Source organism: Argiope bruennichi, chromosome 11 (assembly GCF_947563725.1).
Source record: "Argiope bruennichi chromosome 11, qqArgBrue1.1, whole genome shotgun sequence".
Lineage (NCBI taxonomy): Eukaryota > Metazoa > Arthropoda > Arachnida > Araneae > Araneidae > Argiope > Argiope bruennichi.
Window position 1 is genome coordinate 40260472 of NC_079161.1, and position 14324 is coordinate 40274795.

At 28.2% G+C, this 14324-nt stretch overlaps 1 protein-coding gene across 3 annotated transcripts in view; it reads right to left on the reverse strand.

Annotated features, from left to right (window-relative positions):
- The window catches only part of LOC129957358 (uncharacterized), a 33394-nt gene that overhangs the window by 14413 nt on the left and 4657 nt on the right, over nt 1–14324 (reverse strand). For 2 of the 3 annotated variants that reach the window (XM_056069643.1, XM_056069642.1), the window contains exons 2-5: nt 12247–14316; nt 10770–10953; nt 7666–7923; nt 2930–3079 (exon numbers count right to left, since the gene is read on the reverse strand). In XM_056069643.1, coding sequence (XP_055925618.1) covers nt 2930–3079; nt 7666–7923; nt 10770–10953; nt 12247–14316 — 2662 coding nt within the window. Of the gene's footprint in view, nt 1–2929; nt 3080–7665; nt 7924–10769; nt 10954–11432; nt 11536–12246; nt 14317–14324 lie in introns of those variants that run through there. The other variant, XM_056069644.1, reaches the window with a different exon arrangement.

The following is a 14324-nucleotide window of genomic DNA, read 5'->3' on the forward strand; positions in this document are numbered from 1 at the left end:
ACAGAAATCCTTTTTTGATCAATATGTATTTAAAATTATTCTCAAGTTACAAGTGATTATCTGTTAAGTATTTTGTAAATAAAGCGAACGAATAAAACTAAAAGATTGACATAATGAATTCCACTTTGGCTAGAACCGGTCTTCAAGGTCAAATATTTGGCGCGCTTTTTTACGTTTCCGCCAACTTTGCTTCATTCGCTTCGCAACCATTATTATCATTACTCGTACTATTCTATTCTCGCTTTTTTACCAGCTGATATATTTGATACTGTTAATCACATTAGTAGTTATTAGTTTTGATTATTGAATATTTATTCAATTCGTCATTTCTATTCACTTCTAAAATATCTGAAAAATAGAAAGTGTTATTACCGACTAAGCTGTGCACACCTTCAAGACGAGTGAAACCAACAAAAAGTGAAGCATTTATTCTCGACTCCGAGAAAACCCTCAAGATTCTATCAATCAAATCGTCGATAAAGTTTCACACCTTACAGTTGTTTCGCAATGAACAGTTTTCTTTTTGAAAAAAATAAAATAAAGGCATCCAGTCCTTTAAGTACCCCTGGAAAGAAGCGACCTGGCTCAGTAGGTAAACATTCAGGTCTTGTAAAATATGATGATTTTACATTATCCTATATTTGACGAAAAATACATGCATTTTTTTCGTAGAAATGAGATCCCAACATTAGATAAAGTTTTAAAAGATGTGAACGATGATACAGATATCTTTTCGAAAAACATTAGCCGAACTACGCTTTACAGAATATTGAAAGATTAGGATTTTCTTTTGAGAAACGATGAAACGAAATGAAATAACATTAATGATTTATTAAAATAATGTATCAATAATATTGAAAAAATAATGAAAATAAGGAAACAATTAATTCTCCGAAAAAGTGATAATATAATAAAGTAAATAGATATTTACTATTTGGCGAAAAATTTGCGAGATAAAGTTTCGCCAGCGATCTGCATTTCTAGTAACTTTATACTTTAAAGTAACCCAGTTCCCCTGACAACGACTGCGATTCGGCTAGCCTAGAATATACACTACTGCCAAGTTAGGGTGAAACAGAGTAGTATGTACACTCTATATAGCTGTACACTCAGCATTATTTCTCAATTGTATTACTTAACCCTATTGGTACAACTAGATAATACGAAATGCAAATTTCTCATTGAAAATGATGTACGAGAATAAGTCAAAAAGTATAGAGACTTTTGTAATTTTCTTCCCAAGGCTTGGTAACACTGCTGGTATTCAGTGCCGAATTGGTGTAGTTGGCAACACTTCTATGTAACATGTCATTCTTATTCCCATGTTAGTTGTTCGTGTGTAATAGACCATTAAATATGGCAGCTCCATTGTCGATCTGCACCAAGGAAGAAATGTGGGCAGTGATTCGCATTTTGATTGCAGAAGGTGTTAACCCTGGGGAAATTTTTCATAAAATGCAAGCACAGTATGGTGACAGCTGTTTATCACGAAGCCAGATCTACAAGTAGATAGCACTTCAAACAGGGAAGAACTTCTTTATGTGATAACGAAAGATCGGACAAGCCACCAACGTCAACCATTCTGGACAATTTGAAAGTCGTTGAAGGTATTGTGATAAAAACAGATGAACCAAAGTAGACGAAATTGTCAATACTTTACATATCAGTAGTCAGTATATTCCACAAAATAACACTAGCCCATATTCTGCTCAACAGACAGGCCAAAACAATAAAGGAATTGAGATTCCAAATGCTGGAACACCCACCATACAGTCCAGATTTGGCTTCAAGTGATTTTCATATGTTTGGATCACTAAAGGAAGCGCTAAGAGGAAGAATATTTGCAACCGATGTAGAAGTCATTGATGTAGTGCAAAATTGGTTACAGATACAACAGAAAAACTTTTTTTTCCTCAATGAAATAAAAAAAAAAACTTATAAAACATTGAAGTCTAGGGTGGTTATGTAGAAAAAAAAGGCATGTTTCAGTTTTCTATCATTAAAATAAATGCACTTTTTCTCAAAAGTCCCTTTACTTTTTGACTCTCCCTCGTACCTACAAATAGATGTAGGATATATGAAGAAGCAGATTTAGACATTTCAGATAGTGTATATCAAAAATTCTTCTTTTAATAATTAGCTAGCCTATTTAGTTTCAAAATTCAACACATTTTTAATTTAATCAATAGGCAAACATGTTTTAATACTTTTATTTTTTTTATTTTTACTAACTTTCTAAAATACATGTGTTTTGATTTATTTAAATTTCTAATATATATTTAACTGGAAAAAAGTATTAAAATAATAAAATTCTTCAAAAATTAACCATAATTATTAAAGATAGAGCATTTTTTTCTAAAATGTTAAAAATATTTCATTAAATATGACTAATAGAAGTGGTGAGCAATTAAAAATTTAAATTATGAAAATTTTTTCAAATATCTCAAACAACATAAAATATCATTTATCATTCTTTATTTCATCATTTAAAGCATTTCTTAAAAAACTGGATTTGTACATATCTCTAATGGTTAGATCGGAATTAAACTAGACAGTCCATACATTTCTCAAACAAGTTGGGAAAAAAAACAACAAAAAAAACTTTATAACTGTAGATTTTATGCACGGATTTATAAAGGAATTTCCAGCTCACCTTCAATGATAATAGGTTTATTTGTTTCTGAGTCAAAAACTTCATAATTGCATATTCTATGTCTGAATTTGAAACGGAAATTCCTACTTACCTTCAATAACAATAAGTTCATCTGTTTCCCAGCCAAAAAAATTTATAATTGTAGACTTAATATCTGAATTTGTCAAAGGAACTTTCAACTTACCTTCAACAACAACAGACTGATCTATTTCCCAGCCCAAAACCTTACAATTGTAAATTCAATGTTTGAATTTGTTAAAGAACCTTTCGACTTACCTTCAACAACAATAGGTTGATTTGTTTCCCAGTCACTGTATTGCACAAATACCTGCCCATATTCCAAAGTAAATGTGTCATCAACTACACCAAACATATTTCGACCTTTGTCGACAGGAATTTCAATATTAGCCTTATTTTTAAGCAGTTCTGAAAAAAAGAAAAGAGAAATTTAATATCAAAGCAAAAGAGTACAACAAAAATAACAAATTTTATAGTAAATAATTAAAGAAGAAATGAAACATTCTTATTGCAGTTGGCATTAATTTGGAGATGGTTTATTCTATGAATGGAATGTCTCCAGAAATACAGTAAAGAGGATAAAACTATTTTTCGAAAATATATTTTTTTGCTTTTCTTCCCATACAAAATTTAAGAATTTAGTTAATTTTATATTTAAATTTTAAAAATATGTAGTATAAATAATAGCAATTATCTGACAATTTTATTTAAAATTAACTTTAAAATGTTTGCATTTTATTTTGATATTTTAAACGACTTTATTTTATAATTTAAGGTATAAATTTTCTAAGAAATTTAATCACTGCATTATTAAAGATTAAAAATATAGAGAACAGAAGAAAATTTATTACATAAAAGAATAATACTAAAACCATAATTTAAGTAAAAAGAAAACAGTATTTATTAGCATTCCTACTTATAACTGCCAATAAGAAGAGTCTTACTGGTTCTCTTAATAATAAAATTCAGTTAATGTCATGATTGTTAATATTTCCAATTCACACACCGAAGTTCATCAAATGATTTCTATCTCTTAAATTCAATATGAAAATAACAGAGTATAAGCAAAACAAAATGAGGGAAAATAAACAATAAAATAAAATTACAATAGTAATAAAAAGAGATAGTTCATATATAAACATAACAAAATTATAGCACTCCTATCATTTTTAGTTTATTAGCTTGCTTCCTAATAACTTAATCTTTGATGCAGTAGGTAATTTCAACACTAATCTAAAGCATTATGTGAGTTTTCAGTAAAAGAAAAAAATTTATGAGAGTAAGAATTTCTTCAAAGCCTGCATTTTAGCCCAATCACTATTTAATTCCATTCGGCATGTACAATAATAAGGAGCAGCTTTCTTGTCAATAATAATAAAATCTTAGAAATGATGCTTCAATTATTTTTCAGTGTAATACATTTTTTTTCTAAGTCCAACATTACAAAAAATTATAATAAATAATTCCAGTAAACAAAATCAATAAAAAATCTTGCATTATAAAATTTTTCTTTTAAACAAAATATAAAAATAATTACTTACATTTGTATTTATATCTTAATAAATTATTATTAATATCATATACCCTGATTTTTTAAATTTTTTAATCATATTTAAATCACTGGAAAAATAGCAGAGAAAAAGTTAGTTTGAGCATAGATTTTTAATTAAAAATCAGTAACTTCTCAGTTATAAGTTCCTTGCTAAAAACTCATTTATAACTAATCAAAAATGTAATAAAATTTTTTATTAAATAATTATTATGAAAATTCATGCAGAAATGCAACGCAATGTAAAATCTTAACTTAAATGAACCCAAAAGCCACAATGCATGATCAATCAATGATAACAATATATAGGGGTTAGTTATAGTCTAGTACCTAATTTCTAAACCTTTAGAGAGAACCTACTTCCAACAATATACAGTACACTCCCGATTATCCGCGGAATTGGGTGGCGTGGCCACCGCGGATAACAAAAATCGCGGATAATCCGAAAAAAGCTAAAAACGGGTATAGAAAAAGAGAAAACAGTCATTCCAACTTTGAAAAATCGTTTTATGTACAATAAAACGTAAAATAAACAGCAGGAAATGTTTCACTAAGGATTAATATTTTAGTATATCACTCAAAAGTAACCTAAAATGCATTTTGTTAATGAAAACAGAAAAGTGCTTTGTACTAACGAGAGGCGTCAAGGATACACAGAAAAATTAATACATATGTACTGTTTTAATACTGTAATGTATTATGTAATTACAAAAGCATAACTGTAAAACTACACCATTTGGAAAAAATCAGTCATTTGTGTTTGCTTCTTGCTTTGGAAGCATTTTCTCTTTGCTTGGAAGCAAAAAAAAAAAAAAAACTTAGTGCGACAGGCGCGGATAATCGGGAGTCTACTGTATATAAATGATGCTATGAATTATATTTTAAGTTGTTTAAGTCAACAATGTGCAATATATTGCTGAAAAAATTGATGGAACCTAAATTTTTATAAAAATTCTAGGTTATATTTATTTTTAGAGAAAAATTAAATTTAAATGAAAAATTTGAATATCATTATTTTAGATTATTTCAATGACTGCCATAAGGAAGACCATCCAATCACTAATTCTAAAAGGTTACCACTGATTGGTTTAAAATAAAGACATTTGCATCATAAATAAAGACATTTGCATCATCAGTTTTATTCACAGAGGAGTAGAGCTTGCGAGTTTAAAATGTTAACCAAAGATATTTCCTTGAATATAAGTAGCAAAACTTTTCTTTTTTTTTTCATTACAGTATACCAATAATGCATAAAAATTTAGATCTTCTAATTTTGTCAGCAGTATATTGATTGAATCAAATGACATAAACATGATTTGGATCACATGAAGCTTTTATTATCCAAATAACTTTTTTCATCCACATTTATAAGTCTATTTCTAACCATTTAGAATTTAAGTATTAGGACATAAATAAAACCAATCCCTATATATTTTCTTATAAACAACTGAAAAATTTTAAACGCCAGGAGATTGTCAAATGAAATTTTACTAAGAATGCAAGGAAAAAAAACCTGATAATAGCAAAGCAATTTAAAAGAAATTTTCCAACAAGAAAAAATTTAATATATCTGTTTTTACAATGAAATCATGGAAAATTTCTTTAAAGATTATGAGACAATAATAATTTGCAGTGTAATTTCACAGAAATCAAATTATATATTCACGTATATTTTTATAAGGCTTCATTTTCTATTCATTATATATTTTCTTTTTTTTTGCTACAAATATTCTTTACTTAAAAGGAATAATAATGTATAAGCATATAAATCTGTGCAAAAAGTGAACACAATTATATAGAGTCTTATATTTTCAAGATCAAGTTTTATTAGATCTGGATATTAATGATTCTGGAACTGATTATAACTATTGTTTATCACAGTAGATTGCTTTCCAGAGTATTAAGATTTGAAAAGTTAACTTCTTATCACTTTAAAATATTAACTTATATGAGTATATTTAGTCTTCCTTTAAATTTAAATTAAATCTGTTGCTTAAAAACTCAGGAAAGTAAATTCCTTTTTATCTCAATAAACTATAATTAATAAGAAGGGGGAAGAAACAATCAAATAAAAAAGTAAATCATATTATTTTTCAAAATTAATTTCTCAAGAAGTTAAAAAAGATGAGAGGAACTAAGGATTTTCTAAAGATAACAGTTTGATACACTTATGTAATATTAAACCCGATTAATCATTTTAAACAATTAAATCCTACAAAAATTAGAAAATAAATATTATTTAATATTTACAAAAATGTTTTCTAATTGACTATTTTAATATATGGGATACCATTTCCATATAATTACTGCAAATTCTAGATTTATATTATATCAACTGCTAAGAATTCAGTGGATTTTGAATATACTTTAGATCAAATATAAATGAAAAAAAAAACATCTCATTAGTACTGAAAGATAAAACTTAGCTATACTTGAGTAACAATTTTTGAAAATAAATATTTTGCATTTCCATTTAGGGCGAATCAAAATGAATGACCTAATTTCAAAATTTTACTACGCTAAACACCTTTCAGGAAGTAATATATTCAAATCTTCAGATAGCAAACATAAAAAATATTCAATATGTAATCCTCTTGTTATATTGCAGATATGAAATATGCAATACATAATAGATATTTAGAATTAATCTACAAATTTCTATAAAAAGAAACTATACAAAATACAATTTAGGGTGATGAGGTAATAATTCTTTATCCGTGAGCTAAGCAACCAAAACACCAATGTTAATTAGATAATGCCTCCATGACCATTATAGAATTAAAAATTCATTTACTGCTGATATTAATAGTATTGATAGAGACATTCTTCAGAGAGACTGACTAAAATATTAAAGATTTGATGTTACAATAAGGATACATATTAATAATAATGCTGTAGTTTACATTTAAAATTTGAACACACAGCATTTTGAAGAACATATCTTTCAAATAATCATGGGATTTCAAAACTCCATTACTGAAATATGAAACAAAAGTAGGTAAAAAAGTCCTACTACTTCTAACGAATAAGGAGAATAGCTTTACTGTGCATGAATTATCACGAAACATACATTCTTGAGTTTACTGGTAATGGTATCCTGTGACACAATATACTTTATGAATCTACATAGCTAAAAACTGTCGTGTAACAAGCATCATTCCTATGATGCCAGAAATACTGCACAGATTCTGGAAATGCATTATTCTTTACTATGAAAGTGATGGCATATAGATGGATCATTATGGAATATATGTCAGAATGTATGTTACATGGTAAATGCAATCATATAGAGAAGGGCAGTTTATTTCTTTTTTGTAAGTGTGGTTATGAAGGTTAATAGGATTTCATGGACAACTATTGACTGTGAATTAATGCATTGAAATCAGGCTATTCATTTTGATTCACTCAATACACACATTCAAAAAAAGTAAAACGGATTACATACCTATCTGCTTTTGGAACAAAGAGTAAATCATGGAACGAAAAAGTGGATCTTCAGTGAAATGAATTCCAGCCCTGCGCATGCTCAAAAAGTCAAAACGAAGTAAAGAGTGACAATTGAGAAATTCATACGCTTCAAATTCATGGAACATACTGCAGATATGTTTCTGGATCATCTCTTTCTGAAGTTTAAGAAATACTTCTTTGCTTATACCTAACTGTTCTAAAATGGTAATGAAGGGACGATTCAGGAAACAAGATCCTGTAAATAAAAGAGAGAAAAAAAATTTATGCAATTTTTTAGTAACCTTATTAAGTTTCTGCAAAACCTAAATAAGGAAGACAGAAATTTATTTTATTTCAACCTGTACGGCAGTCATAACCACCTAAGAATAAATATACCACTGACTAGGTCATAATCATTTTGGATAGTTGAAAACTCAAGTAATAGACAAAATTTCAAATCTTTTCTTTCGGCAGGGTCTCCAAAACTGTTTATTGAAATTATAATATTACACATATACACATTTTAATAAATTCTTATTAATTTTGAAATTTATTACATACATTTTCTTAATATTTTCATGAGAGAAATAGTAAAAATTACTCATTTTTGCTGCTCTTTTACATCTCCAACAATGATTATTAAAGGGTCTACTCAAAAAAATATTTTCCTCTGTTCAATAAGGTGAGATATTTTACCATACTTACAGTGGAATTTCCTCACACTCGTAAGCAACTGCATAAGAATGGCACTATGTTTGTGTGTGTGTATATTTTTATTTCCTTTGCAAACTTGCACTTTATATTTTATATTAACAAACATGACATTTATTTGGGTGGCTGGCCCGGGAAAAATTTTTCAAGCCTTCATTATGTGAAAATCAAAAGTAAAGCTAACTGCGATACCTTTTCATTAAAAATTCAATTATTTCATTACAAATGCAGTTTGATTTTCTTGTACTAACTTGATTATCAAAGACTATAATTTACAGAAACCCAAGTAAATAAGGTTCTAATGTAAAATTAAAAATTACATATTATATAATACTTAAAAAAAATATTGGATGGATAACAGTTTTTAAAATGCCTTTACAAGTATGAGAGGTTCCTCCTATTAACCACTTAATAGTTTATTTTTATATGACATAATTAGAAGAATTTTTGTATTACATAATATTTGAAGCATACTGTGTTTTTGATTCAACTAAAATTCCACAAAACATTTATCAAGCTAATGGATGTCAATCAATTCTTATATCAAATTATAGCATATTTAGATATTTAAATTTCATTAACAAGTTTCAAAATACAATAGTTTGATGAACATATGATGTACAGGCAAATCAGCTATGTTGTTAAATTGGAATTTCTTTTTTAAAAAACTACCTTTTAATATCGAATATTACATTCTATTTTTTAACAAAAGATTTTCAAATTATTTTCAGATTGCACTGCAAATCAACATTAGTGGATAAAAATATATGAAACATGCATTGAAAATGAACTTGGCACTAATTTTATAATTCTAATAAAACAATACTTTTAACATCCATCCAATTCCAAAATTTTTAATAATTTGACTTGACAAATATATCTTTGTCAAGTGAAAGAGTTAAATTTTTATAAATGTAAAAAAAAAAGATAAAAGTAAAACAAAATGAGAATAATTACCTTTCAAAGAAAACCTATTATGAATATACAATACTGAATTGCATTAAAAAATTCCTTCTAAAGTCATGCATCTTTTTGTGATCAAGCAAGAGTAAAGAAAAATTACATAATATATTTTTGAAAAAAACCTACATAGTTCCCTAAAATGATTTTTCATAACTTAGAAATTTCAAATTGGGCATTTGTGAATCACTTACTATAAAATGATAAGCAATTCAAAATCAACATTATTCCAATAATTCCACAACAAATGAAATGAAAACTTTGACTAGGCATTTTCACTTCTCAGGTAAAAAAGCATCGACATTTTATTTCACTATTAATTAGTTTAACCTATTACTGCACAATATTCTATTTATAAGACAGTCGCATTTCACTTTTATGATTAAACAGAAAGCATTACATTCCATCTATTTTTTTTATATATTTACTTTCTCTTATTTATTCCCAAACTTCTGAATATTTTTTTTTTTACCTGCCTTATAATAACTATAAGGCAAATTTGCAAATCAAAGTGTCATCATTCTAATTTTTTTTGTATTATTTATTTTTGAGATAATATTGCAAGGAATTGCCAAGTTTAAATATATTTTGATATATATCTATTAAAAAAATAAAATGTTTTAATACCTTTACACCATTTTTTGAAGAGCTTTCTAAAAAAAGAAATATAGTACATTCCTGAGCATCTGGTCTAATGTGGCGGAAGGGTAGGCTTGATAACAAACCAGCCGGATAGGTCAGAGTTCTTTGAACTCATTCTTTGACCACCAATAGACAAAGCTTTGAATACCAGAAGACAAAGTTTTTATGATAGATCACATTGTTATAATACATATTTTCTCGCTCACGCAGAATATGAATTTATGAATACTGTGCAGTTATAATCAGAAGTAGTGACTGCAACTGAGGTCTGCTACACAATGAACAATAAGCAAAATGTTGCTCTTTTCCTTCGCAACTCGTGTTTGCGCACGACACACATGAAAATCGCATCAGACACCTGCCTCTAATGCCTTGGCGATGTTGCCAATGCAAACGCCTTGCCTCGCTCTTTTAATTATGATGAAAGAAAATTAGGTTGGATAGTACAAAAGCTGGATAGTTCCGAATCTCTGGAGTGTAAAGCTCTCTCAGCTTATACAAAAATTGACTTATTTTGAAATATATGATTAAAATATGAGGGGAAAGTTAATTTTACGTCACAATTATTTTAATGTTGATATTTTAAAGAAATTTACTGAAATCTACACTTCAAATGAAAAATATTAAAGGGTTAAAGTAGTTTCTTTTCTAATTAGGCACTATATTTTAATATTTCTATAACAGTAATTGACAATGCAAATAAATTAAAGAGAATAACTTGATAGGTATCAATTATAAAGAAAAGCCACAGGAAAAAAAAAGAAAAAGAATGAAATTACGCATACTTACGTTTCTCACTAAATTTCAGAATTTCCAAAGAGTCATTATCCGAATCAAATTTCTTCATACTTTTGCGAAATTTAATAACTTTCCCTTCAAGTGTAGGATCAACAACCAGCATACCTTTGCAGCCTGCATACCGGATTTGCATAGCTGATGGTCTTTGATCAAGTACATCTAACTCTTTGTACACCTGAAAGAAGTAATTGAAAACTTTGATTTTTTTTTTTAAATATATACTATATGCTATTCTTAGCTAATTCAAAAATAAAAAAAAATTAATTTTTTTTTAAAACTAATAAATAACTGGTTATTCTGTAACTATTAGTCTAATAATAATCTAATAATAATCTGTTAGCTTTATTTGTGAACCAATTCAGACTAAATTCAAAGTTTAATCTTGACACAATAAAGGAGTCCACTTTGCAGGTTTTCATTTCCTAAAATAAATAATGGAAGAGATTCTGCCTCAACAAGCAGAAAATTAAAAATTCATGAATAACTGAATGAAATTATTTTTTAAAAAATTTATAATAGAATATTTTAAATCATAAATAAATTCTGGTAAAAAGGTGGCTTGGTATGAAGGATACCATTTAATAAATTTGGAACCCAAGCATGTTGGTTTGGACAGACTAAACTACTAAATATTTCAGGTAATTTTGTCTTTACCTTTAGATGGATATCATATCCAGCAGTCATTCCCTCATAAATTATAGCTCCAGCACAACAAAGGCCCATGTATTTTCAGCCATGATGCTTGTCAACTCACATGCTATATGGACAGTGGTGTATTAGGTGATGTAAACACAAATATAAAAGTTAAAGGATCAACAAAATTTGGCTTGCATGATCAAAGAACCTATCCTGCCTTGAAAATTTTTTCTAAAAGAGCATTCATAGATCCTATAAATCAAAACCATTCCCCAAATGATAATGTTGCATTTATCAGTAGTAGTCATAGTTAACATGTCAGGAATCTTTTAAAATCGAATCATGCCTTGATGCCATTTACCAATGACAATCAAGGATCTGGTATAGTCATGCAAATTCATACATTATGCAAAAATTATTAAAAAATTTTTCTTTACTTTTTCTAAAAACTCTTCATACATTTTTGGCACATTATTATATCTAAAATCTAGTATTGCTGTATAATGCAAAATCATATTTGAAACCCACAGTTTAACCTCTTAAACACTTAACTGAAAAATCTAAAACAGGAACAAAATATTGTATAAGGTCCTGTATAATTGTAATGGAAAAAAGAAAAAAAAATGTAATGCAGTTATTGTAATTTTTCTTTATATATAGGATTGAAATTGAATAGCTTAAGCAGCTCTTTGATTTTACAGTTAAATAAATAAAATATTTTCCACATAATTAAATTACTTAATGAAAAATTATTCCATTAAGATGTTATGTTTTCATAAAAAATTATGAAAGTATTCTTATTTATAGAAAATTTAAATATTCAATCATTTACCTCATCAGCAAGCTCAGGTGATATTCTACCAATGCCATCAGAAAAATTATAGCGGTCAACGTTCTCAGTTGGATTTTCCTCAACTTTGTCCTCTACTTCAACATCTTCATTATCTGGCTCTACTTGGAGAAACTTTTTCTGTTTTTGTTCATAAATTGTAAGAAATTCAGTGATGACACCTCCTTCAATGTCATCATCCGGATTTTTTACATTAGTCCAATCTTGTGGGACTCGAATATGTCCCATAGACTGGGAGAATGTTTGTCCCATACGAGCCATATACTTTGGCACCAGGCGGATTTTCTCTAATGACCCAAACTGTTTTCTTAAGTCCTCAGATGTCCTGCCTTTACTATCTTGAGCATAAAACCACAAACCATGACCTTTCAACTGACTAGTTGAACTCCCAACATATTTGTATTTGCGTTTACCTATACTGAATCCTTTAAGCAAAGTACTTCTGTAATAAGTATCGAAAAAATTACGCTGACGTTCCATGGAATCAGTACCAAAAGCTTTGACAGAAAAATGAATGAGGTCTATATTCACATCCTTAATTGATAGTCTCAAAGAGTAATCAAATTCACAATCTCGTAAAGCTCGACTTTTTAAAGTTGGTTGAGGTGGTAACAGAACAACATGAGTTGGTGTAAGAATAGCTCGTTTAATTAAAAGCAAATGGCTTTGATTCCTAGAAAAAAAATCATCAATAACTGTTTTAGGTTCTTCTTTTTTAAAACAATCATACAAATATTTCAGAGATTCCATAAACATTACTACATTTCTTTTAATAATAGAATCATAAATCTGATAAAGTGCACGACTTAATGCAGTAGGATTTTCTTTACTTTTTTCTTGCACAAATAATTTGGCAAGGTCACTTTCTTTCCTAAAGACAAGTTGATCATTTATTTCAAAACTGTGAGTCAGGATGCACTGTAAAGCATAAAAACACTCAAACTCTTCTTTTTTCCTCTTTTCTTCTGCTTCTTTATCTTCTTTTTTCTGCTTCTTTTCATTTGCATTAGATTTTGAATTTGGGAAAAATGTTAATGTTACAGGAGGAATTGAGCTCTTAATAACAGAGACTGGAGCAAAAAAGAGTTGAATGCTTTTGCAGTAGGCTATTATTTGAAATAAAAAATCATAATCTTCTCTCTTAAGATCAAGTTTTAGAACAGTATTCATAGAGAATTCTTTTTTCAGATGAGGACAACCATCATAGAGATCAACAGCTCTGAACCAAGAAGTGGTATAGTCAATTTCATAGAAAGGTATACAATCTTTCTCTTCACTATCATGGATCATAGAATACATTAATGGTGGCAGCAACAATCGGAAATATAACGTTAAATCCTCACTTTTCGAAATTATAATGGAATAAATAGATGAATATTGCAGTTCAAATTTATACCAATTATGTGTGGTTTTATTACGTCTTTTAATGGGACAATCTTTGCCCACTAAAAAATACAAAATGAGTTTCTTATAATCATGTAATAATAAAAGCTTAACTTGAGTTATTTTATATTTATCTTTTTCGACAGAAACCTTACTGTCAAAACGTTCACAAAACTTATTTAGTCCAACAAAATTACCAAGTGAAAATTTTACAGCATCAATAGTATTAGCTTCAGTTAAAAGATTATCTTCAATAGTAAAAGGAACAGAAGTAGATCTCAAGTATACTTCCGACTCAAGATGGCCATATTTGGTAGAATAAAACAGGCTTACAAATCGTCTAAAATCAACTTCTGGATTCTTTTCCAAGTCAATTGAACATAAGACATGAAAAAGACATTCTAGATGAAACAATGAATATTCATTTTTACTTTTTTTCTCATTTTCTTGATTGTTAGATTCAGCAAATTCAACCCTTTTCTTACAATCTTTTATAAAAATTGGAAATCCGCAATATTCAGATAGATCTCTTTTTAATTTTAACAAAGGTCCAGAAGGTTTCAGAGAATTTTCCCCTGATCTAGCATCAACAATCGTATTCACTTCTAAAGAATCTTCTCTATTGAGTAGCCATAGGAATTCCAAGTTCAAGATCTGGTTAGCCATCATCTACAAAA